We start from the raw sequence: 27,412 nt of genomic DNA on the forward strand, positions 1-27,412 counted from the left end.
GACGGGATCAAATGTTTCAACCTCAACCATGGAGTTCCTTAAAAACACTGATTGATGCAGTTTGTGTCAAAACTCTTCCTCATTCTCTTCATCATAACTCAGTGAAATTTAAACACACAGACATGAAACACATACTGATATCGTTCCGTGGGACTTACACTTCCAGAGGATGTCAAGAATAAACATCAAGAAATCCATTTAGAAATCACAGAGACAAGACTACATCCATGGTTCACTGCAAACAGGAGCTGCAGACACACTTCGAATAGAGACACTTTGACTATATGTAAAAAATACACGCAACATAACGAGGCTCAGTTTTGTCAGGGTGGGGGAGTTAGAACGTCCTCCATTGTGAGTGTAATAACGAGGGATACTGTGCTGGGTTTTACTCAACAACAGAAACACGAACAGAATCGCTTTGAACTCTCACAGTGTTTCGTTCAGTCTCTGCCGTGTATGAACTCCTCTCCTGTGTGTGTGTGTGTTTTAGGCTGTGTGGTGTGTTTCCTCCCGGGGTCGGGCAGGTCCGGGATGCGGTGCACTGTTGTCATGTCCCCCCTCCAATATTGCACTCGTCCCGGCCTCCCCGGCCCAGGGGTCACGACCCCCCCACCTCCAGACTGCAGCAGAGAAACATCGCTGGACGAGAGAGACGAGGTAGAACAAAGAAAACTGATACGACACAAACTGAGTCACAATGAAGAAACTTAATAAGTGGTTTAAACCCGAACAGCTGAAGGTCTACAGTGTTATTGTTGATTGATTATTATTATTAATAATCTTCTTCATAAATGTTTTCGCAGTTTCCTGTGACATGGTACATCGTAGACTCGCAAATTTTTTTTACCAATGATTGGAAGTTGTGTCCAAATGCTGCCCAAGAAATATGACCCCAGTCGGCCTGATGGGGGCGCTATAGGTAAGGCCCTAAAGATTAAACTTTGGAAAGGCAATGCCTCTAAGTTGGACTGACTTGAAATTGGACGCACAAGTCAAACTCATCAGCTCTAAAAAAAAAAAAGCCTCAAGAGCCTGGCTAGATTTTCCACCATGTTGAATTTATTGAATACCAAATTTCTTCTCCTTTCGTCCTGTCGCAAGAATAAAATGTTGGCCTTGAACATTTCTTCAAATCCCAGTTATGTAACATTTTTACGTTTCATACGTAGCATGTCAACATTTCTAAAGCGACGAAGTCCTTATTACGATTAGACAAGATGGCTGCCAGGCTGCAGACCTCCGCAGACTGTTCAAGACCAACAAATGACAAAACCGGTTGGTTTTAAGCAAGACATTGGCGCAGTTTCCATCCGTGATTGCGCCACTAAAAGCTGGTATTTTAAAACAAAACATGATGTTTTCCAAACTATAATCAAGTGGGTTTTTTTGCCTAAACACATGTTAATGACAAGTGTTTTTGAAACTTAAAGAAACACAAAATTAAAACGTATCTGCTACATAATAATGTACAAATGTTACATTCGTGGTTTGCAGAAACGCACAATGCTAACATTTACTATGGTAATTGCGTTGCCTTTAGCAGGTTTGATTTGTACCAGATTTTCTGTGGATCATCACCAGACAATGCTTACAAAGAGTTATCAAAAGCTTGTTAGTAACTCATTGTGTTTAGAAGATACTGACCAATGAACTTCAGAGGGGGCGTGGCTCAGCACATAGGTAGTCCTAGCTAACTAACTCCTTAACTGCTGAGTCAATCGTCACAAAACTTGGTATGAAATTTCTACATAAGTATTGGCAAGTTCATTCAAATCAGCTTGTAGTGGTCGCCACAAATGCAAAAAATGGGCGTGACACAAATGAGACTATAGGTCAGATCCGATCATGACAAAACTCACAGGATATGTTTCATAACAATGTTGACCCACATGTGTAAAATTACTTTGAAATGCTCAACAGGGGGCGCCACCAGTTCCAAACAAGTGCTTTGGCCTAGCTGCAAATTGTTTTCATGATTGATCAATACAGGGTGACGGTGTTACCAAAGGAGGGCGTGGCTTGTTATAAATTTAGTTGTAGTTTAATCAGGTATTATCCAATAATCATGAAATCTGTTTTGTTCCTTCACAGCTTTCAACTTCTATCGGTCAGTGTTAGCTTGAACCTCGGAGTGGTCTCTTGCAGCTACATTTTCACTTCAGCAACATAAATATCTCAACGATTATTGGATGGCTTTTGATAAAATGCAGGGTTTCCCACACATTTATTCATTTGTGGCATCCCACCATGTTTAAAACATCTGCCGCCACATTTTGATTTTCTATTTTTGGAGCTGGACCGTTCATTAGGAGCACTGTTGGAATATATAAACCATTTGGTTACTCAGAGCTTCACACTCTTGCAGCTCAGAGCGCACTCTGGGCACAGACGGAGCAGCAGAACGTCAGGCGCGGTTAAAGTGAAACTTAACTGTACTTTGCGTTGGGTCTAAGTTTAGATCTAAGTTTACTTTCACTTGCCTCTGCAGCCGCTTCTTCTCTCATCCATCAATCTCACCTGATTAGCTCCGATCGGATCGACTATCCATCTCTCGACTCAAAACTCCACAAACTGCTGCAGTGGAAAAAAATAAGTCATGAAGAGTTCTGCCTGTGTTGCGTTCACAGTCCCGCAAAAACGTTAGAATTCAGAGCGGCGACACGGACAAGGACACACAGGCAAGAAAAACAAAGCCCCCTGATTCTGTGGGAAACACTTACACGTGGTTCATCATTTATATTTCCTTCAGGATGAACTTTAACAACTTTGATGATCTTTTATATTTCCATCTAGCACCATCATCAGGTCAACGTTTTAATGTGTGTAATTCTTAAGTTTATAACCAAATACCTGCAGAACTATTGACATCACCATCAGTCTCAGCTGGAGTTTGTTTCTGCTAATAATTAGCTAATGTTAGCATGCTAACAGGCTAAACTCTGATTGGACACATGAGCATGTTACTGAAGGCGTCAGAGAGTTTATAGTGTAAAAACCATGAGAAACAAAATCATCATTTTTAGGAAAAGTCGTGGACGGAGTTTATTTCAACAAAGATATGTACATTTGAGAACACACACAGAAACATGTAAAAGGAATATTCCACTGTTTTCTACCCCCCATCTGAACCAAAGAGTCTCTGTAACTTTAGCTTATTACTTTGTTGTTTGTACTTCAGTTAAACTGAAGTTATCTGAGTCTGAAATGTCCTGAAGACAAATAAAAAATTATTTAGCGTGACATCAGACTGGACTCTTTCTTCAGATGTGTTTACAGCAGTCACAACTTTGACTGTTTTCATATGTTTGTCTTTTTAAACATGGAGAGTTAAAGTTTGTGTGGAGAAACTGAGCAGAGAAACACACCGACACCTTTCACACCTGCAGCACCGAGCGCTCAGGTGCGTCTCGTCAGTGTTTCTCTGACACCTGTCATCCATCTTCCTCTCATTGAGCACACACACAAACACAGACTACAGTTATTGGTGGATTCAAAGAAGCTCAGGCTGTGTGTGTGTGTGTGTGTGTGTGTGTGTGTGTGTGTGTGTTGCTCCTCTGCAGCTCTCACACCTGAATGTGCATCATAACTTGTTTACGATGAGTCTGGAAGTCTTCAGGCACCGTGTCTGGAACAGGAAATGCATTAATTAATAGGCGTTAACTCAAGTTAATAACACAGTTAATAATCTTAAATTTAACTGTAATCACATTACACTTGTATGTATCGCAATACTGTTCTAAATTACCAATTACTAATTGCACAATTCTCACTCAGGACTTTGCAACTACTTGCAACGCACTGTTCTGCAACGTTCTAAAAACCTGATGGTTCACACATGGTGTATCATCGCTATGCAACAACTCTCTGTAACTCTGCTCTGTTTGCAGCTTTTCAGGTTTATTTTGTGGCTGAATATAATTCATAGATTCTTAAAATATGAATGAGGACAGTAATAGTGAGATACTGGCTACAGCTGCATTTGCAGTAGTGATGAAACGGTGATGAACAGAAACAAAACGAGCAATAGATGGACTCTATTCATAATAAATACGCCACAATGATATTAAAAACCAGTGCCAATTAATCAGTCAGTGAGAATGTGTGTGTGGGCGGGGCATAAGCATATACAGTGAGCAGCAGCACATTCTAAAACCAGCTGCCAGCGATTTGACCAGCTGAGTTGCAGGTGACACCATCAGCCGGCTTGAATCGAGCTCAGACTGGCCACTTCACACTGCTGCAACTTTTCTCTGCAGCGTTCTAAAACAGTTTTGTCACGAATCTTTGGTCTGGACTGGGCTGAAGTTACCACAGTGATTTATACCGTAAAAAGAGAACCAGTTTCGAGGTATTGAAAACTTTGAAAACTCAGAGTTACCCCTGATGTTACCTCGCTAAGTTTAAATCCTGCTTCATAGTACAGGCCTCAGGTTGTCTGACAAAAGATTTGAGGGACTCCTCCTCATGACAGATAACCACAAGCAAAGAGTGACAGCATAGTGGTCATTCCTTTTCAAATTAAACCAGCAGGATGGTCAGAGTGGCCGTTATTTTTATGTGTACCGCTGCCAGTGCAACTGTTGTAGTCTGCTAACCCTTGTTTCAAGTTGTGAACTCAATGAGGTGAATTTTTGGCAGTAACAACCAAACAAATCACTGAAAGGCATCTCTTGTGTACTATCTGTGTTGCCATGCCGATAGAGAGGAGTTGAGGATTGCTGGATTTATGTTACTCCCCCACCCCACATAATTTCTGATGGGTCGTGTTTGATTACAGATTTCACTTCCTGTGAGCTATCTAATCAATAAACAAAATAAATTCACAAAAGGAAAGGAAAAATTCTTACACCTATCTTCCTTAAAATACAACCATACACCAAAACTAAAAGATATATTATCTTTTTCTATAATGAAGTATGGCGACGTTTCAACAGCTCATCAAATGATCACTAACAACATCTGACGCTAATCAATCCATAATGCAGATTTGTGAGTGATCGCTTCATTGAACGTTTTCTACGTGTTTTGCAGAAAAAAAAGAGCTCAAAACACGTGATCGTCTCTTTCTGGATGTTCAGGAAACACATGAATTCACTTCAACATGTTTTATCTGTTGTTCAGATGTCGTACCGTTACACCTGTAGCGTAGGTTGGACCAGATGATGTTTTCCTGGGAGAAACAGAAGACACCGAGCCGGCCTCCTCTCATCGTGGTGTCGATCACTATGCCAGAGTCAGCCACCATGTTTGTCCCCTCAAAAAGCTTCATCCTGAAACACAGATAGACAGGAACACGCCAGGTTAAAAACCAAACGTTCCCATAGAGAAAAGTCAACGCCCTATTTTACACCCGGCGCACAGCGTGGCTGTCTTACTAGTTTCAGACCAAGCAAGCCCCCGAGAACACCGCCAGGCTTTGAAGCCAATTTTACAAAGTGGCCAAAAGTGAAATTACAACAACTGGGTTCATCATGTGGCCCCAAAAGACTTTTCCCCATAGACTTACATTGTGAAAGAGACGTCTGTAAATCAGTGGATACATTTTTTTCTAGTGTCACAACCCTCGTGAAATGATTTGTTTCACTGTTGGAATTAGATCCATTCAGTCCGATAGCATTTGGAAAGTCTTGAAGAGTAAAATCATTTTGTCCCCATTCAAGTTAGCAAAACTAGACGTTAAACGCTCAGCCGCACACGGCCAACACAAGTCTCTAGTGCGCCTGGTCTTGGGGCCCCATAATGCGAACGACCTGTGTAACTTCACACCCCAGAAATTGAGTGTTTTTGGCTTCATGCTGCGTCTTTACAGATCTGTGACAGGATATAATCAAACCAAATAATATGTAGATTAGGGTTGTCAAAATAACGTGTTAATGTCGATGAGTTAATCACAGAAAAACAACGTGTTAAAAAATTAATGCCGATCAATCTTGCTCCGTGGTGTCCCGGTGCATCATTGAAGACCACAGTGGCTCTGTCACATGATGGAGGCGAATGAGACGATGCTGTTTGGCCCCGTGAGTGGGCACCGTTATCTGCCATTACTGCAGTGAGGAATTTTCGTGCAATCGGTGTACGTAAAGCCTGAAATACCACCTCAGCACAAAGCATTTAGCAGCGAACCCAAAGGTCTGAGCTAGCGCAGCCTCTGATGCTAGCGCTAGCAGCCAGCCTCGTCAAGCCACACTCGACCAGGTGTTAAGACTCAAACTGAGGAAGTCTACCTGTGACCCAATAACTAAAATGGACTGCAGACCAGTTTCAGCGTTAGAGGACAGAAAAATCCAGCAGCTTTACTACGACACATCTGACAATATTCATTCAAACTGAAATTTTTTAAATACTTTCACAGCAACAGTTGATGTATGCGATTAATTAAGCTAATTAATCGCAGTAATTAATTAGATTCATTTTTTAATTGCTTGACAGCCCTAATATAAATAAAATAACAAATACAGTGCAAAGAAAACAGGACATGTTAGGATTTATTTCCAAAACACTTCATATTCACTTCAAACACCCAAAGTGAAGATAAAAGGTGAACAGCAGCTGGAACGAACTGAACTGTGTTTGAGTTTCAGATCATACAGTGGGCGAGAGACCAGAGAGACAGACAGACACACAGACAGAGAGACAGACAGACAGGGAGAGAGACCTGGGCCTCTGTACTCTCTGTCTCTCTGCAGCTCTGTGAAAAGACTTTGTACAGAAACCTCCTCCTCCTCTTTTATTTCTTTCTTTCTGAGTGACTGAAGAATGTGAGTCCAGACTCTTAAAATCTGCTGTTTCAGAAACATTTCAGTCACTTTGAATTAAACTGATTCTGACGACCGCTCCCTTACATCCTCCTCCCAGAGTCTGAATACTAAAATAAAGCTAAAATTAAATCTACATACAAACAAACAGAAATTAAATGTATGCAGATCATATTTTGTCTTTTCACTCCTGTTGTTAAATACATATTTAAACAGCTCCTCTTTGTGTTGGATGTTATTTCCCTTCAGCTTTGACACCATCAAAGTTTAACAGAAACTTTTCATCCAAACACACTGAGCTTCATCATCATCGTCATCATCATCATTATTGGAGTTGTTGTTTATTATTGTTTTTATTAAGACGTTATTATTCTGTGATAAAACCTGACAGTTTGAGAGTGTTCATATGTTTTATGTGAAAACTTTTCCAGTGTGTCTCTCTGTCTCTCGTCTGATCTGCATATCAACGGTTGCTGAGGCGGATTCTTGCCAGGGCTTTGGTTGTCATGGAGACGAGTACAATAGAGTACCGGGGGGCCCCGGAGCCACAAAGAAGTTTCAGAGGGGAAAGAATGCAGTAAAAAGTAAAGAGAGGAAGAGACGGAGAACAGACAGCTGCAGGCTGGCAGAGTACTACAGAGTACTGCAGAGTGTCAGTACTACAGGGTACTGCAGTATCTGTACTACTGTACAGTTCTACAAAATATTCATTTACAACATCAGTACTACAGAGTACTACAGTATCAGGAATACAGGATGCTGTAATACTGCAGCATCAGTACAGTTTATGTCCCTAGTTTCAGGGTTCCCACATATTTTAACGGACAAAATGTTTCCATGACACTTTAAGGACCCAGAATAACATTTAATGACACTCACAACGTTTTCCAGGTTTATGAAGACCATGAAAACCCTGCTGTTTAGTGTCTAACCCAGCCTCAGGTCTGGTTCTGGTCTGGTTCTGGTCTCACCTGATGTAGCCCACCTGCGGTCGGTGGCTGAGCTGCCAGCGGTATGAGGTTTTGTCCTTCCAGCCTAAGTTTCGTGGATCCTTCCAGAGCAGCTTCACCTCTCCAGGTGTGTCTCCGGTGTGCCACAGGGCGTTCCTCAGGAACTGTCCTGGTCCAGTCCGAGACTTCACCGCCTGCAGGATGGACGCAGTTATCATATCTATTATATCTATGTAGAGTAAATCTATGTGGAACAACTGATTCATGCTTCAACCTGCAGCTGCAGAGCAGAGAGACTCAAATATAACTGACACATGTTGTACTGATTAAAGCCACCTGATGGCAGCAGAGAGCCGATGTCTCTGAACAACAGAGTACAGTGGAGACCAAGAGAGTACAGCAGAGCACAGTAGAGACCAGCAGAGTACAGTAGAGACCAGTAGAGTACAACAAAGTACAGTAGAGAGCACTGGAGTACAACAGAGTACAGTAGAGACCGGTAGAGTACAATAGAGACCAGTAGAGTACAGTAGAGACCAGTAGAGTACAGTAGAGACCAGGAGAGTACAGTAGAGACCAGCAGAGTACAGTAGAGACCAGGAGAGTACAATAGAGACCAGCAGAGTACAGTAGAGACCAGTAGAGTACAGCAGAGATCAGTAGAGACCAGTAGAGTACAGCAGAGCACAGTAGAGACCGGTAGAGTACAGCAGAGCACAGTAGAGACCGGTAGAGTACAACAGAGTACAGTAGAGACCGGTAGAGTACAGCAGAGCACAGTAGAGACCAGTAGAGTACAGCAGAGCACAGTAGAGACCAGTAGAGTACAGCAAAGTACAGTAGAGACCGGTAGAGTACAGCAGAGCACAGTAGAGACCAGTAGAGTACAGTAGAGTACAGCAGAGTACAGCAGAGATCAGTAGAGACCAGTAGAGTACAACAAAGTACAGTAGAGAGCACTGGAGTACAACAGAGCACAGTAGAGACCAGTAGAGTACAGCGGAGCACAGTAGAGACCAGTAGAGTACAGCAGAGTACAGTAGAGACCAGTAGAGTACAGCAGAGCAGAGCACAGTAGAGACCAGTAGAGTACAGCAGAGTACAGTAGAGACCGGTAGAGTACAGCAAAGTACACTAGAGAGCAGTAGAGTACAGCAGAGCACAGTAGAAACCAGTAGAGTACAGCAGAGTACAGTAGAGACCGGTTAAGTAAAGTAGAGACCAGTAGAGACCTTGAGCTGCAGGGCCGGCTGGGCCATGGCTTTGAAGGGGATTGTCTGCCAGTACGACTGCTCCGTCTGTTTCCACATCACCACGTAGAAACTCGAGGAGTCCTGGTACCCAAAGATGAAGCCGGCATAGTCGTCGTCGGTTACCGTGTTGACGTGAAACGTTCCCTCGAAGTCGACACCGTTAAACGCCGTGTAGCCTGCAGACATACAGAGGAGGTCAGGGTCTATACTCCTGCTCTAACTGTAACCCTGGAGTTCATGAAGATGGAAACAAAGACACGTACCCACAGCTAACCCCGGGTCACTGTTCATCGTCTGGACGATCTCCATACCCTGCAGACACACGTGTACAGGACGGATTATAGGAGGAGTTATTTACAGCAGCATTAAAGTGACAGTTAGACAAACAGCAGCAGAGATTGGGGGGGGGGGTTCAGACGGTCACCTGGTTAAGAACCACCCAGGTGGGGTCGATCTGGGCGTCGCCCTCTGGGTCCAGGATGACCGTCTGATAGGCTCTGAAGTCTGTCAGAGTGACCTCAGCGCTCTCCGGACACACGTCAATCAAATCCATCACTGCATCATTATCGAAGTCGTTCTCACAGACGTCCCCAACACCGTTAGCTGGAGAGACAGACAGACAAGCAGAGAGAGAGAGAGAGAGACAGACAGGCAGAGAGAGAGACAGGCAGGCAGAGAGAGAGAATAAGAGACAAACTGGCACCTCTTCAGCTACCAGTCCACACTCAGTACTTGGTCCGGGCAGGGACCTGAACCTGTTCCCAATCCAAGTCCCTGTGGACCGAGCTACTGCTGCCCCAGGTTGGTATTGTTGGAGTCTTTTTGACTGTGTGTTTCAGATTGTTACCGTCAGAGTCTTTCTGGTTGGGGTTGACGATGAGTCGGCAGTTGTCGTAGTCGTCAAGGACGCCATCGTTGTCGTCGTCGTGGTCGCAGTCGTCTCCAAGGCCGTCGTTATCAGAGTCTAGCTGGGAGCTGTTGGGGATGTCTGGACAGTTGTCTCTGCTGTCCTGGAGACCGTCTCCGTCCCTGCAGGAAGACATTAGTAACAGCAGCAGGGTTCAGACTCTCACGTCTGTCTCAGTGTTTTTATTCTCTGTCATGCTTCAGTGTTTCTGCAAGAACTGTGTGTTTTTATTATTAATGACAATAAAAATAAACTACCTGCTCCTGTTGTCTGAGGTTTGTTTCACTGATTCAACAAAATAAAGGAAGAGGTGTTTTGACATGTAAGGAGCGAGTCCTGCATCATCCTGTCGGGGTTTATTTTTGCAATAACGACCTGTTCGCTGTACATTATCCCGCATATTATACAGCTACTTACTGAAGAAATCAATAATGTGACAAAAAATATTGATACTGTTATTCAGAAATAATAGATATTAGAAATAATAATACTGTGTGTGTGTGTCAGACGTACGTGTCCTGGTTGGTGTCACAGACGTCTCCCACCAGGTCGTTGTCGATGTCCGTCTGAAAGAGAGAGAAGTTTAGAGGGCCCACTTTGACCTCTGACCTGTTGTTGTCTGTTGGTCTTCATGACGGTCAGGCTCCTACATAAGGTGCAGTGTCCATCTCTGTCTGTACCTGCATGGGGTTGCTGAGTTCAGGACAGCTGTCACAGGCGTCTCCCACTCCGTCTCTGTCTCTGTCCGTCTGCATCGGGTTCGGTACCTTCGGGCAGTTATCCAGGACGTTTGGAATACCTGAACACACACACACGCACACACTTATTTCTTCTCCTATAAATGACCCTGTATGTGATCTGATCAGGTTGACGTGTTCTGTTTCCTGTTGACCATAAACACACAGACTGATGGACTCTCACCGTCTCCATCGATGTCCTGGTCACAAGCGTCTCCCTGTCCGTTGCTGTCGGTGTCCTTCTGGTCACTGTTGGGGACGTTGGGACAGTTATCACAGGCGTCTCCGAACGAGTCGCTGTCTGAGTTCTGCTGGTCTTTGTTGGGGACCAGCCGGCAGTTATCCTGAAGGACACGTCACAGGTCACATGATTACATCACCACACACACACCCATGCTCACACACACACACTAACACACACAGGCGTTGCCTAACCTCCACATTTTTGATGCCGTCTCCATCTGCGTCCTCGTCACACTGATCTCCGATCCCGTCGTTGTCGGCGTCCTCCTGACCAGAGTTTGGTGTGAACACACAGTTGTCCTGGTGGAGGGAGACACACAGTCACACACTCACAGCCAATCAGTGACTTTAGAGAAGGTGATGTCATGTCGTTATATGTCAAGTTGAAATCTTTAGATCAAGACTGAATAAATTAACTTTACACACTTCATTAACAAATATTTAACGATTCAGCTTTATTGATTTTGAAAACAGAAATGAGAGACATGACACACACTGTGACAGGATATGATGATGATGATGGTGGTGATGAAGATGAAGTCAGGTGTCTCACCTGTTTGCAGTGTTTGTCGTTGTCCATACAGGGCAGAGAGCGGTCAGGATACCCGTCGATGTCTGTGTCTGGTCCACATGTGTTACCATTACCAGCCCAACCCACGTTACACTGCGCACACACACACACACACACACACACACATTAATAATGAGTACAGTCTCTCACAGACCTGTAATGACCTCCACTCACCCTGCAGGCGACCTCTCCGTTCCTCTCCATGGCGCAGTGGGCGTTGGAGTCACAGGGGTTAAAGGTCAACGCAGCACACGACTTCCTGGGGAAGCACCCTGATGTCTGGTTACCAATGAATCCAGGTTTGCAGCCTCCACACTTGTATGACCCCTGAGAGAGGACGGGACATGTCCTCAGTGTTACAGCTGAGTGTCCACTAGAGGGCGCCGCCTCATTGTGACTGACTGCGGATCAGTTCTTATACAGAGATCATGAACTCACCACAGTGTTGATGCACACAGAGTTTGATACACAGGCGTCTGGGAGATCTAAACACTCATCGATATCTACACAGTCCTGAGAGACAGAGACAGAGAGACAGAATTAATACGACTGTATTCCATTCACGCTTCGATCCACATGACAGAATGGAGCCATTTTTTTTTTAAGATATTTTTTTCGTGTATTTAGCCTTTAATGGACAGGACAGACAAGTGTGAAAGGGGGACAGAGAAAGAGAGGGGATGACATGCAGCAAAGGGCCACAGGCTGGACTCGAACCCGGGCCGCTGCGGCAACAGCCTTGTACAAATGTCAAATGTTTCAGGGAAAGTTAAAATTATTTAACTCATCAAAGCAACGCTCAGGAATGATCAGCCTCAGTGTGACTGAATGGAAATGACGGTCAGTGATGTAAAAATGTTTCTTGCTGACAGACAGACTCTCTGACTTTGATTGTATCCACAACTAGAAAAGCCCTCAGAGAGTGCAGACCTCCGCCAAGTAGGTGATATCCCCTCCCCCTCTGCATCAGATTTTGCAGGTTATTTGCATCACTATCATTATTAGGTTATATATGCCTTCACCATGGAGACACTGTGGTGTGTTTATTTCGTTTTTATTTTGTACCAACACAGAATATAATATGTTTTTTTTGTATTTTTCCTTCCTTTTTTCCCAACACAGAACATTAATTTCAACTTTAGAATTACAACATTTAGCAAGTAGAACAAGACGTGCTTTCCGGCCACCAGATGGTGCTATTTTCACCTGCTTTAGAAATTGGAATTGCTGCTGAGGCTGTCAAACAATAGACTTTATTTATTATTTTATCCACTTTGCTTCAACCGATCACCACCAAAATTGTATCATCTGTTCCTTGTCTCATTATCCACCTTTCCTGAAAATTTCATCAAAATCCATTCATGACTTTTTGAGTTGTTTTGCAGACAAACAAACAAACAAACAGACAAACAGACCAACGCCGCCGGCGAAAACATAACCTCCTTGGCGGAGGTAATAAAACTTGGGAATTTAATCTGTTATCTGTCTTAACTCTGTATGAAACTGGGATGTATCAGATCAGTCCAATCAGCTGCGGCGCTGATATCCAATCAGGCGGGTGTGTTGGTCAGTAAAAGACTTCTGGAAAGACTGCACTCATGTATCCTCGCTTCCCTCCCCGCTAAAGGCCTCCTCCCTCCTCGCCTCCGAGGATAGATGGTAGAGGAGTCGAGGAGGGGTATTAGGATGAACCCTGTGTCTGTGTGTCTGACCTGTCTGTGTGTCTTGGCGTAGTCCAGTCCGGTTCCAGCGAGCGGCGCCCCCCACAGTCCAGGAGGACAGGGCTTACAGGTGAACCCCCCCACAGTGTTCACACAGGCTTCAGGAGAGAAACACGGCTGCAGCTCACACTGACAGAGAGACATGGAGAACAGCTGTTAATTAAATGTGTGACATCATCGCACAGGTCACTGTTATTGTTGTGTATTTTTCTTGTATAGTTGTAGTGTTGTTGTGTTGTATGTTGTGTAGTAGTTTTTATTGTTGTGCAGTTGTTGTTGTTGTGTAGTAGTGGTAGTTACTGTTATTATAATTGTGTAATCATTGTTGCTACTGTAGTTGTGTAGTAGTTGCTATAATTGTGTATTTTTTGTTGTATAGTTGTAGCACTGTTGTGTTGTATGTTATGTCATTGTATGTTGTGTAGCTGTTTGTTATTGTTGTTTTGCAGTTGTTGATGTTGTGTAGCAGTAGCATTTGTTTAGCTGTTGCTACTGTTGTTTAGTTGTTGTCAATACGTAGTAGTTGTTGTGTTGTTATTGTGCAGCTGTTTTTGTTGTGTAGTTATTGTTGTTCATGTGAAGTAGTTGTGTTTTTATTTTTGTTGTTGTGTAGTTGCAGTAGTAGTTGTGTAGTTGTTGTAGTTACTGATGTTGTGTAGTCATTGTTGCATAGTAGTAGTTGTTGTTGCATTGTTGTTATTGGTGTTGTTGTGTAGAATTAGTTGTTGTTGTATAGTTGTCTTAGTGTAGTTGTAATTTTTGTGATGTAGTACTTGTTGTGTGGTCGATGTTGTTACAGTGTGTCGTTGCCAGTGGTTCCAGGTGAGCATTGTTCAGCAGTTGTTGTAGTTATTGTGTGTGTGTAGTAGTTGTTGTTGTGTAGTTGTTGTGTAGGTGTTGGCGTGTAGGAGTTGTAGTTGTGGTTTTGTAAATTTTGTTGCGTAGTAGTTGTTGTGCTGTTGTTGTTGTAGTTACCTCGTTGATGTCGTGACAGTGCGTCCCGTTGCCGGTGGTCCCAGGCGGGCAGGGTCCACAGGTGTATCCAGGGTAGTGCAGACTCTCCATGCAGGACACGCCCTTGTAGCAGGGGTTAGGAGAGCAGCGAGAGCGAGGCTCATGGAAACCTGCAGAGACCGAGAGCGAGACAGGCTGGCTTCAATCAGGTCCTCAGATGTGACACAGCTTTAATAAGAGACGGAGCTGCTGACTCACCACAAACCTGACACTCCAGGATGGTGTTTCTGATCAGAGACATCTCTTTCACCTGGACAGAGGGACAGGAGACGATCAATAACCTGTTCTCTGAAGTCCTGTCTGTCTCTCAGTGTGTCTCACCTGTTCTCTGATGTCCTGCCGCAGTTCTCCCAGGATCTGATTGAAGATGATGAGCTGACCGATCAGAGCCTTGGTGTGGTCACCTGACAGGAGGCCATCAAAGCGACAGGATCAGAACAGGTGAGATGAAACTGATCAGCTGTGATTATTGATCAGGTCAGAGATAGGTCTGTTAACTCACCCAGGATGGAGTTCACCTCCCCACTCACTGAAACACCAAAGACACAGCTGACCTCAGATATCACACATCAAACTATCAGTGACAATCATTTAAAGTGATCAGCTGGAACATGCAGTGACACAGGAGAAGAAACCGTCCCACAGAAACATGACAAGAAGAAGTATGAGAAGCTCTTCAGATTAAACTAGATTTACTGCCTCATGATTGTACGTCTCCACCAACCAGTCAAGTCTGTCCAGACTCATGTAGCCATGACAGTTAATAGTGCTTTAAATGTTGCTACAGAGAAGCTACAAACTCTAAAACACGGACGCTTCTTACACATCCCCCCGACAAATTTCTTTGTAGTCTCCTATAGCCGTATCTCACTTGAACTCTGCTGCACTGCCTCCATGATCTGTGGTGGTGCTGCTCTGTTTCGTCTGTATCCGTAAGCTTTCAGAAAACGTGCACAAATACAGACGAGTACAGACAGAAGGCTCTGAACATCTTTGCATCCAACCATAAGCCCTGAGAGAACTTTAAAACTTGTCGTGTGATCATGATAGCCTTCTTAACACATGAACGCTGCATCAGACCTGACCCCAAACACCAAACCATGACCTGACCCTCACCTCATCAGTGTCTGACAGCTGACCCGCTCCGATCAGCTCTAAGGCCTACGTGACTTAATCAAATTAAAGGGTTAATGTGAGCTGACCTGTGTTGTAGGCTGAAGAGTCTCCTTGGAAAGGACAGTCCGTCAGAGCTCCAGCTTTAGCAACAGTGCCTCCTAGAGCCAGTCTGAGGGACTCCACTGCACCCTGACACACACACAGAGGGCAGATTACCACAAAATTTAAATTACAGATTAAAGTGTGGTCAGAACATTAAAGGAGCTCACATAAAGAAACACAAAATGAACACACAAACAAGAGTCAACAATGAAATTATAAAATCATTTCAAAGCCTGTTCCTCTGTATCAACCTTTTTACATCTCAGAGAAACTCCTAAAATAATTTCTCTCTGTCTCTCACCTGTAGTCGGGCGTAGGCCTTCTGTCCGTGTCTGATCTCCACCATATCCGCCTCTCTGGGCAGAGGGACCAATGAGGGCAGGCCCTGACTGGAGTCGGCCAGTCGGCAGTTGACGTAGAGCTCCATGTTCATGTTGTCACGCTGAAGACCGCCGAGCCTCAGGATGATGGAGTGCGTCCGTCCGTCTGCCAGGTGAGCGTTCTGCAGGTTAACGGTGTGGATCTTCCCGTCTGCTCGCACATAACGCACCAGGACTGGAGGAAGAGGAGGAAGAGGAGAAGGAGGAGGAAGATAATAATACCACACTATTTAGAATGCCAAAGAATATTTAGTAGACCCAAATACATAGTATGTCAGGTGCAGAATGCCAAAACCACCAGGACGTTCTGCATCCGGTCGCATTTTGCAGGATGCAAGCCAGTATGCTTCTCTGGCTATTCTGACCCACAGTCCTCTGCACAGCGGACGATACGTCACATCGACTGAGCTGCAGACAGATGACAGAAGTCGCACTGTGATGGCAGTGCGTTCAAGTGACTGATGACCAGTCATATAGTAATAATAGTGAACAAAATATTCATGACGATTACCAATAACAAAAGGACAACACAGCACGGAGAAATGCAGATGTAATTTACTGTGAAAATAATGTTAGAATCTACAGTGTATGCAGGTGGTACTTTAAAGTTAGAACAAATTTTGCACTGTGGACTGCGACAGATATATGAGAGGGTCAAAGTTCAAGGTGCAATGTTTTGATGAAGCAGTCCCAGCGTGTGAATGATCCATGCAACAGTAGGTGCTTCGTTAAAGGCAGCCGCAGTACCTGCTTAAAGTAAAAAGAGAAAGTGTGTGATCTGGGACAGAGCTCCTTTTTTTAAATTAGCCTGTCTATTTATTAGATATTGCTTTTTATTTTTTTACTGCTCCCTCTGTGGGACAAATACAGGAAAATCTTATCTTAAATTGACAGATTAGACTAACAGATAATGACAATCTGCTCACAGTCGCACTGTAGCCGATCGGTGAACATTAGTTCATGAAGGAAAAAAAGAACATGAGGCAGGAGGAAGAAGAACTGATCAATAAACAACCACCAGGACTGTATAAAAACAACAGAAGAAGAGTGAAGAACAGAGAGAGTTCAGTATGTGTTCAGTCCCTGTTGTTTCCTGTTAAAGGGTCAGTTTGGTATTTTGTGTCTGAGGGGCCGCACACATGCCGCATCTTTAACCGCCTGGAAAACGCCAGCTTTCAAGAGCGCAGCAACAAGTTGCGTCTGAGTTGCTGAGCAACCTCAACAAGCACTGTATCATAGCCTATTAACCTGAAATCCTGAGTGCAGAGCTGTTTGTGTGCAGGCCTGATGTAAAGCTCTGACAGCTCTGCACTAACATGATCAACTTCTTCATATTTATCACAGACTGATATTTACGTAAGAAGGGAAATATATCTGTCAGCTGTGACTGGTTGGGCACAGCCGTTGGACCCTGAAAAATAGGTGCTCGGCAATGTGTGTGTGCTTAGACGACGTCACTCTGGCGTTTGAGTGCGCCTGCTGTACACGTACGTTGAAAACAACAAATTTGAGGGCGCAAAAAACGCAGCATGTGTACCTGCACTTTAACGATTATCTTCATTGGATACTATTACCTGCAGGCTGTTGTCAATACTAACAGGAACAACCATTTTTTAAATTGTTCCAGTACTGAGTGAGAGGACTGCAGCCGGCAGCGTCCAAACAGGCCGCAATGTTAACACAGCTGCTCTCATCACCTGAGCCTCCACCTGAAGGAGCAGCTCTGTTCTCGGTCAGTGAACTAAAAACAGCATGAATATAAAGCACACTGAGGTGGCTCTAAAGTCACACTGAGACTATGGAAGATTATAACATTATTTATAAAGCATGGACACCACCCTGCTGGTAACAGTATCCGTGTTAATAAAATCTATTCCAACAGACTTCTTCATTAGAGACTTCGATCATCTTCACTGACATCAGCCTGTTTCAGTCTCCACTAACTTCTGCTGAGACAAAGAACAAAGTGGCTCTTCATCACAGATCAGTGCAGCAGCAGCTGAGGGTTCATAATGACCTTATTCATCCATCAGGAGGTCAAAGGTCAGACTGAACCCAAACACACACACAGCAGTTAATAAACTCTGTCAGATTACAGTGATCATGTAGATGAAGGCTGAACTCACAGTCTGTCATTATGAGGATGAAGAGAAAACAACAAGAGGAGCAGCTGCTCAGAGCAGCAGGAGTTCTCAATCTCAACCTGAGCCTGACGAGTATCGAAATGCCTGAAGGGTCGGACCAGGTTCTGGCCGGGTCAGGTATGGATGGGGCTGTGGGAAAAATATCTTTTTTAGAGTTAGTGATAGAGGGTTAGTGATCCACCACGCTGGTCCATTTTCCACTGGAGACACGCAGGGCTTGCGCCGGCACACGGCTGGTGTGTCCCGGGCGTTAGAAGCTGTCTAGTGCTTTTTTGGGGGGTCGAGCTTGGTTGGGCTCAGGCTCAATATTTCATGTGATGATCTCAGAGAGGCCAGATTTGGGCTGCAGCTCACACAGGTGGGTCCAGTTTGGGTTGTAATTTTCTCGTCCTGTTGAGAACTTTAGTCACGATTAAACTGAGCTTCACTCACAAAGTTTAACATCACAAATCACAAAAAAAGTTTCTTCTTCATCACACAGCAGTCATCATCACTGACACTGTTTAAAGGAGCTTTACACGTGTACCGTAACAGCTCTAAAGGATAACTCAGATTCAGTCTTATTTAGGAAGTTCAGACCATCATTGATAAAAATAAAGTTCATACCTGAGAACACTAAAAAGATGATCGACAGGAAACAAACTGACGGACTGTCCATCACTCGCTTTGACCTGCTCTACTCACTGTAACACTGTACTCACAGTTTTCCTCTTTATTCCTGATCATTAACAACATTTCAGTTTGTGACGCTCTGGATGGCAGAGAGGAGCGTTACAGCAGCTTGAGTTTCCTCCACCTCCATCTGATCCTTGCTTCACTTTCACTTTCACTTCTCTTGCGTAGCCCACAAACTGTATTTTTCAGTCAGCAATAGGATGATGTCTACATGACTCACAGGCAAGACAAAATGTTGCCACACCATGGAGGATTTTGTTGTTTCTCTGTCACCTCCGACTGCAACAGTGACCATGGGGAAGGGCAGCTGCAGGCTACCAGGCTGACCTGACGATCAGAGTGATTTCAGTCACCAATAGGCTTCGCCATCTGCTGACAAGGGCCAACTAGTGCCAGTGGTGCGGGACACACTGCAAAAAAAGGGCCAACTAGTGCCAGTGGTGCGGGACACACTGCAAAAACCACAGTGACAGACACTCATCGATGGCCTGACATTAAGCGACGACAGACCGTCGTCAGCTTGGTGTGTCAAGGCTCTAACAATTACGTTCATCACTGATTGATCTGTAGATGATTTCCCTGTTAATGGTTTGGTCTACAAAATATTATTGTACAGCAGTGACTGGCGTGTGAGCCAAATCGCCAAATAGAGTGCTGGGTGGCCCCTCAAACCATTTTCTAATTCATCGGGAAAATGAATTGATTTACATTGGGAATTTTGGTCCAGGGCTGTGACGACAGGCAGGTGCTTTGGTGAATGTCACTGATGGAAGTGCAAGCTAGTTTGGTGCCATGTAAATAATTTCATACTGTAGCAAGACAACGTAAATCACAGAAATGACCAAAGACTTCTACATATCTATCTGAACAATTTACCATCATCTGAAATTTGGTGGAAATGTTACCGCAGGCGCAGTTTTTCTTCTGGTTGTCCTTATAAGTTGCTGGCACTGTGTTGTAGAACACAGAGTATTCAAACACTAATAGTGTAGTGACTTTTAACGAAACATGTCTAATCAAGCCACTGAGGGGTGAATGGGTGAACTTGTTCCAGACGCGTGTTCTTGGCTTAGAATAAACCAATGTCAATGCCATGTTAATGCAAATATGTCTTTGGATTCGGCGATTTCTTCTCCGTGCCGATACTTCTCTCATTGAAATGACTGGAGGCTGTGAGTTACCGCACGGTGGTGTCAAAGCAGCTTAAGGTGCTGAAGCGTATAAGCATCGAAATTGAGCTTGTTTCTCAAAAAAAGTGCGAGGGGATGAGCCCTGGATCCCCTGACAGACGTCTGGGCCAAACCCCAAATGTCTTTAAATCCTAGAAACACCCCTGGGTGCATGTGTGGGGCTGCTGCCTGGCCCCTGACCTCCTGTCATGTTGCAAAAGTGGCCCCTGGGCAATGCAAGCTGAGTATACCTGGTGCACAGTGAGAAAAGCCTGTTACAACATCCTTGAGCTGTAAGTGACTTCATCAAACGTCATGTTTTGTCTGACCAACATTTCCAAACCCCAAAATTTTAAATTTACTAAAGTGTAAGAAAAGCAGCAAATCCTCACGTCTGAGAAGCTGGGAATGTCACATTTTTGCTTCAAAGTGACTTAAAAAAAAGCTGATTAATTTTCTCTTGATCCAATAAATTGATTAATTGACTAATCAGCTCTATTAAAAATATCAGCACTGTAGATAATCTACATTCACATCATGTTTCATTCCCAGTGACTGTCTGAACTGCTCATGGACGACCGCACCAGAGGAAGACCACAGCTGGAACAAACTGGATTTGTCCTTAAAACTTCAGCTGGATAGAAACTATCTTCTCCTGGTGTGACAATGAACGTTCAGATGTTCAATCCCACAAAACTTTATTTGAAATTCTCTGAGAGATCTCAAAGTTTCCAGAGATACTTAATGTGTGTGAAGCAGCAGAATCTTTCCATCCATAAAAACATGGAGGAGTCTGCGGTCTGAATGTTTGACTGGGTGGAAACCAGACACATGATGCTGTCAGAGCGGAGAGAGACTACGGTCTGGTGTTCATGATAACTGGGATGGATTTTAAGAGGAAGGAAGGATGGACATGGTGAAGGAGAGGAGAAGCAGATGAGGAGGGATGATGACAGAAGGGAAAAGGATGTTCTACAGAAGGAAAGAAGGAACCAGCAGCGACATAATTCAGTTACACCGACATATTTATGTTCTAAGAGTTTGAACAGCGTCAGTAAAACTGGTGTCAGCAGGTCGAGTTACATTTCCAACCTTTGTTGATCTTCCCCATGACGGCGACCTCCAGGTACTTCCTGTTGTCCTGTTTGCTGTAGAGGCCCATCAGGACGCCGCCCAACTTCGCCGGCAGCCGAAACGTGGAAACCACATAGATGTCACTGAGCGCGCTCAGACCAGCCGACAGCTTCTCCACAGCTGCTACCGTCTGCTTCGGGTCCTGAAGAGTCAACACGTCGATTACTGAGGAAGACGAGGGGGAGGAGGATCAATATCAGACAGACACAGCTGCTATGGACATCTGTCAGTCTGATTAACGTCAATCAAGTTTTAATAAAAGACAAACAGCGACTTAATGAGATGGGAAAACAAAACATTGCACACATTTTAAGTTGATTATAATTAATATTATAAATGGGTTTATCCATCACCATGTTTACTGTTTCCATGGTTACGGGGGATCTTTTTGGCCCAGTGACTGTAACTAGGGATGCACAACAGATTATCAGCCAATAATGAGAAATTTGTATTATTATTTATTGTTCCGTATAAGATTATAGCCGATACATAGAGTCAATAATAAAAAGCCGAACTGCTTTCATTGACTTAACTGGCGAAGAATTGACACCGCCAATAAACTCAGAGAAGAAGAAGAGTGAGCGCAGCATGCTAACTGGAGAGCCAACAAGAGTGTGGATGTTTTTCACAGTTTAGGAGGAAGACAACACAATTACGCCGGGCGATCCAGGCTTCTAGGAAGTGTACCACCCTTTGAATCCAATTTCCGTCGTGGCCAATAGTGATGGGCAAAGCAGTTCTTTAGATGTTACTGAATCACTAGAATCAGTTCATTAAAAGGATTCGTTCAAAAGATTTGTTCATTGAATCGTTCAGTGCTTGGTGGGAGAAGCCCTGACTGTGTACTGCGTAGTCCGACTCAGTCTCTCTCTGTTGCTGTTGCTGCTGCTGCGTCTGCCCTGCACTGGAGAGTCTCATTACTGGCCCGCCTAACGTTTTAAGTTTGTTTATCTGGAAACTAAGTCTGTTAAAACAATGTGGAGGTGTGTGATTGTGTTCATGTGGCTTGACTCCTGGCTACATTAGCCGTTAGCTTGGAGAAAACGGTCCCTATGAAAGTGTATCGCTGAGAAGAAATTATTTGAATCACTCAGGGATCAGGGTTATGTCGTTCACCGTGTGATTCGTTCACCGAGTGACTCGTTCACGGAATGATTCACCACGCGGTAGGCAGTCCCTCCCTGCTCCCTGGCTGCCTCGTGACTCACAAGTGATTCATTGTTCGCACAGACCGAATTGGCAGTTCCACTCCTGGCCTGCACGCTTCGCTGCTGAGCCCAACTGAACTGAGAAATGAACGAATCAGTTCCAGAAGTGCTTCAGTTCAGTACGTTCACTAAACAGATTCGATCTTTTGAATGATTCGTTCACCAACGACACAACACTAGTGGCCAATCAGTAGTACTGCAATTTCCGGGGTTCATCACGTGATGTCCTGCAGCCCATAGCCTTACATGGCAAAAGAGACATCAGTAAATCAGTGGATGAAATTACTTTACAATCAGGATTTGATCCATTCAGTCTGATAACATTTGGAAAGTCTAAAAGAGCCGCATGATGAAATCATTTCATCCCAATTTAAGTTAGTGAAGCGCTAAACTGGAAGTTAGCTGCTCGGTTGCGCTTGGCAGAGCTCGGCCGCTGTAAGTCTCGAGTGCGCTTGGTCTACTGGCCGCAGTAGTGTTGATAATCCCCAGATCATTTGGACGATTTTATTCAAGGCAGTTGGATAATTTTGGCTTCATGCGCCACTGAGCATCCTGCCTTCCCAGCTAGTTCAACATCTGCCTTGAACAAACTTTATTCCCCAAATCCTCTGATTAAATATACCTCTTTATGTGTGTGCATGCACCCTGGTGTATCTTTATTTCTATATGTATTTCATTTATGTAGGTCTACTTATGTAACACCCTGTTTTAAGACCATGTATTTGTATTGTGTAGTATTGTCATTTCATTCTAAGGGTGTTTTACTTTGTGGTGTTTTAAGAAGTTTGTAGAACAGATTTAAAAACTCGTTTTTAAAGCCCTGATGAAGACCTGCAGCGGTCGAGACATGTTTGTTCTTCCAATGATTTAGCCACGACAATATCGGGTTTTTAATACTTCCTTCCTCGTTGGCTATATTCTGGAGCGTCTTCCTGTCGATCCTGTTGTTTCCTGCTCTCCATGAGCACCTGACACAAGGTTTTGATCTACATTTGATTATACAGAGCAAACAGTCGTCTCTCTGTTTTTCTATAAATATATATATCAGTTTGTCTTTCAGCAGATATCAGCATGTTGACCGATTCCAATATCGGCTGATACTGATGACGTGCTGATGTTATCGTGCATCCCTAGTTTGTGATTTTTAATGTACTTTCCTGAAAAGAATAAATGAACATTTGAAGAGTCAGACCTGTTCTTTTACTTTTGTTGTGTTAACAATAGTGATGTCAAGTAGATTTGGTTTGGTCAGAACTTTGGAATATTGAATCAACCACCTTTACTCACTATATCTTAATGTTTCTTACCCTCAGGTGTGTGTAAACTGACTTCTTTTTAAAATACGAAAATTAGAAATTATCGGTTATCTTATCGTTATCGGCCAAGAGAAGTAGGTAATTATCTGTATCGGCTGAAAAAAAATCAGGTGATGTTGTAGACTCACTGTTGTGATAACTGACTGTTACCATAGTAACTGTTCAATCGGTCACCATATGAAAATTTAACTCTCAGGCTTTTATTCTGAAACTAAAGTTGATCAGTCCTGTATTTAATTTAACTTTATTAATAGTCTTCAGATGTTTGTGGTTCAAACTGCAGCCTGTCAGACGGTCTGCGTATCGGAGGCCAACAGAAACACCACAGAGGAAGAAAAACAAGACGGCTGATAATCGGTCACTGCCTCCGTCCTGCTGCTGATCTTCTCACAGTTACCATGGCAACTCTGTCCACTCACAGTCACAACAGGACCGGACCTGTGTGGTGATAGATGGTGCTTTGAAGGACCCAAAGTAACAAACAGCAAATGTTTGTTAACTGAAAACAAACCATGAGTAAAGATGGATGTGGTTTAGATGCTGATGTTCCTGACTTCCATCAGAAAGATTAAACTCTGACGTTTCCTGCAGCGCCTGAATGCACCACAGCCACAGGTATCATCACTTCGACTTCAGTTTGCTCAGTGTTTTCTAAACTTATCGATGAACTGTTTTTGTCTATAAAGTGGACAAAACTATTGAAACGTGCTTTTATTAATTTTCTAAAGTTAAAATTCATCTACAAACAATTAATTATCAAAATAATTGATGACTTATTGGAAAACAAAAACTCTCTGAAGCACTTTTGTGTGTGAGTGTGAAGAAGTGACTCTGACTCACCTGCACTGACACATTAAGACTATTATTACTACTAATTATTAATGAAACCAGTCGGACGAGAGCTGGGCAATATGAAGGTATATTGTCATCGAAATATGAAACTATATATCGTCTTAGATTTTGGATATTGTTGTATCATGATATGGCATAAATGGTTTTTTTTCCTGTATCGTGTATCGAGATATAGCCTAAAAATATCATGATTTAATTTTCTGTGGAATCGTCTTCCTGTTTCGGTCCAGGAGGCAGACACCGTCTCCACATTTAACACTAGACTTATGAATTTCCTCTTTGATAAAGCTTATAGTTAGGGCTGGCTCAGGCTTGCCTTGTACCAGCCCCTAGTGAGGCTGACTTAGGCCTAGTCTGCCGGGGGACCCCCCTATAATACACCGGGCACCTTCTCTCCTTAGTTTCTTAAAAGTTGTTTCTTCTTCATTTGCTAACATTCACGTCCGATAACTGTTTATCCCTAAAGGCCCGAACATACTCGGGCGGAACATACGTGGAACGGACTCCGCGGAGGTCCGCGCGTCCGCAAGGCCTGTGCGCGCAAAGCTCAGATTTTACGACCGCGCGGACTCCGCTCCGCACACCAGTGACTGCTCAGCATGTATTTTTCACATCGCGGGGATTTTTCACGGACATTTTTACAGGAAACTCCAACGCGGAAGTGTGCTCGACTATGGAAGCCCGAATGACTGCGGACATTCCTCGCGGAGTCTGTTCCGCTTATAGTATGCCCGAGTATGTTCGGGCCTTAACTCGGCTTCTTCTCCGGAGCCTTTGTGCTCCACTGTCTCGCAGGTTAACTCGTATCACAGCGGTGCCTGGACAGCGTGACGTGTGTGGTTGTGCTGCTGCCGTGGTCCTGCCAGATGCCTCCTGCTGCTGCTGCTATCATTAGTCATACTTCTACTGTCATTATACACATATGATTATTGTCACATGCATATATTAATATATGCTTACAACATATTGTACCACAGTTACTGTTATAATATTATTACTTTCATTATTGCTGTTGTAAGCTACTGTCATTACCGTCTGTCCTGCATCTGTCTCTCTCTCTGTCTCATTGTGTCCTACGGATTGCTGTTAATTTATCATGTTGATCTGTTCTGTACGACATCTTTTGCACATCTGTCCGTCCTGGAAGAGGGATCCCTCCTCAGTTGCTCTTACTGAGGTTTCTACCATTTTTTCCCCGTTAAAGGGTTTTTGGGGGAGTTTTTCCTTATCCGCTGCGAGGGTCATAAGGACAGAGGGATGTCGTATGCTGTAAAGCCCTGTGAGGCAAATTGTGATTTGTGATATTGGGCTTTATAAATAAAATTGAATTGAACTGAGTTGACATATCGCCCAGCCCTAAGCTGGTCTGTACCTGCAGACACACAGCTGCTCTGGAGTCAGTTTCTGTGTTGAGCTTTACTGAGAAAAATGAGGTGAAATAAATTAATTCTCCCTGTTTTTACAGTGAAGCCTGTGACATCATTATCTCCCTCATTGTCATCTATCATTATGAGTCAGTCAGCTCCGCCATGAATAACCCCACAGATCAATATTTATTCAGAACTGATCAGGTCTCAGATTTATGTGCAACACATAAACTTGTAGAGGAATTTAGAATAAAATAAAACACAGATTTAGATTAATAACTGAACTTATTCTATTAATCAGCTTCTTTAGTTTAAATCAGATTTTTAGTCACTGAAGCAGCGTTTGGTTTTTGTTACCTTGAACGTCCGGTCCGTCCGGTACTCCCGTCGTGAGTCCAATACAGAGGACTGACAGCAGAACCGGGACACTCCAACCCATGTCTGCAACCGTTACCGTGGGAACAGGACCAGGAAGAAGGCTACCGACCCAACAGGACCAGAGAACCGGGTCTGAAAACTTTAAAAGGGAACAAGGGAGCAGATGGAGGAGAACCGGGTCCAAAGTGACGGTTAGTACCGGAGCTGCAGCAGCTGTCAGCGGGGGAACCGGAGGTACACCGACCGACACTGGAGAACAAACTTAAAGCAGGAACTTCTGACGGAGAAGCGGAAGAACCGAGCGGACCGAGCAGCAGCAGGATCCGGAGGTCAGAGCCGGAGCTGCGGAGAGTTTCAGTCCGGAGGAGGAGGCAGGAGGGCCGGGGGAATAAACTGGATACAGGCCGATAAACTGCTGAGCAGAGCGGGCAGGAGACGAGACCCGGGGCCGGAGAGAGAACCGACGGACCGACCGGAGGAGAAACTAACGGGTTCACGAGCGCAGCTGGAAACTGCTGGCGCGCGCTCAGCTCTCCAAACGGCTCGTGCGCGCAGGGACTGGAGGTGATTAGCATAAAGCGCGCCAGTGAGGAGAGACTGAGCTGAGGTTTACTGACACATGATGATGGAGATCATTTATTATTATTCAACTCGTTTATTTATGGTGTCTTGAGTTGTCAGTGAGTTTGGAAACACTGAAAAATGATTAACAATTATATTTAAAAAAATATCAGAACTAAGTTAATGCTGATTTTGTAAATCAAAATTATGACTAAATAAAATCAATTAGTATCTCAAATTTATGACTTACTGTAGATTTAAAATTCTTCTGCAGCACCTTTTGACAAAGACTTAGCTTATCCATAAAACAGGCAAAAGTATAGTTGTCAGAGCCAAATGAATTAATATCAAAGGTAAGTTTGACTGTGTCGTGTGTCTCAGGATGTGAAGGGTCTGTCATTGTTCGTGGTGCAGGGACATTTAAATAGTGATTGTTTTCTGTTAGTATGCTAATCATGTTTTCATGTTTTCCAAAGGAGACTACAAGGAGAGGGGACCTATACAATATGATTCAGACAACTGTTCCTTTTAACACACATGTATTGTGTGTATGGAAACATACAAATGTGAATGTATAGTATTATGTAAATACTTGGCCTTATATTATAATAATGAAGCGTAATCAGGTAATCAGGGTAAAATGTAGCCCCAAACTGGAGGTTACTTACCAAATGAGATCATGGAAAGCACACATCTTAATTATTGTATTACCAGGAGCTGTCTTGTTTGTCTGTAACAATGGTTTAGTCTCGGTCTGTTATTTTAGCTAAGTCCAGTAGCTAATGGGGATCCTAATAAACTAAACTAAACTTCGGTGAGACTTAATGACATTTTACTTTGTTTCATTCTCGTGTTT

The 27,412-nt window shown here is 43.8% G+C and overlaps 1 protein-coding gene across 2 annotated transcripts; it reads right to left on the reverse strand.

Moving 5' to 3' along the window:
- Positions 1–3,011: 3,011 nt before the first annotated feature.
- thbs3a (thrombospondin 3a) lies at positions 3,012–26,549 on the reverse strand. Of its 2 annotated transcripts, XM_050046071.1 has the most exons (23): positions 25,975–26,549; positions 20,833–21,039; positions 15,674–15,927; positions 15,357–15,459; positions 14,657–14,683; positions 14,476–14,558; positions 14,353–14,404; positions 14,116–14,264; positions 13,132–13,269; positions 11,858–11,932; positions 11,594–11,746; positions 11,402–11,512; positions 11,041–11,148; positions 10,790–10,949; positions 10,549–10,667; positions 10,382–10,434; positions 9,809–9,990; positions 9,386–9,564; positions 9,225–9,273; positions 8,941–9,137; positions 7,730–7,902; positions 5,134–5,273; positions 3,012–3,628 (listed from the first exon to the last, which is right to left on the reverse strand). In XM_050046071.1, the coding sequence occupies exons 1-23, from the start codon at positions 26,054–26,056 to the stop codon at positions 3,567–3,569; spliced, it is 2,856 nt and encodes a 951-aa protein (XP_049902028.1). In that variant the 5' UTR covers positions 26,057–26,549; the 3' UTR covers positions 3,012–3,566. The 2 variants fall into 2 exon arrangements, with proteins under 2 accessions (XP_049902028.1, XP_049902029.1); XM_050046072.1 differs by lacking the exon at positions 14,657–14,683.
- Positions 26,550–27,412: the final 863 nt, after the last annotated feature.

Source organism: Epinephelus moara, chromosome 6 (assembly GCF_006386435.1).
Source record: "Epinephelus moara isolate mb chromosome 6, YSFRI_EMoa_1.0, whole genome shotgun sequence".
NCBI lineage: Eukaryota > Metazoa > Chordata > Actinopteri > Perciformes > Serranidae > Epinephelus > Epinephelus moara.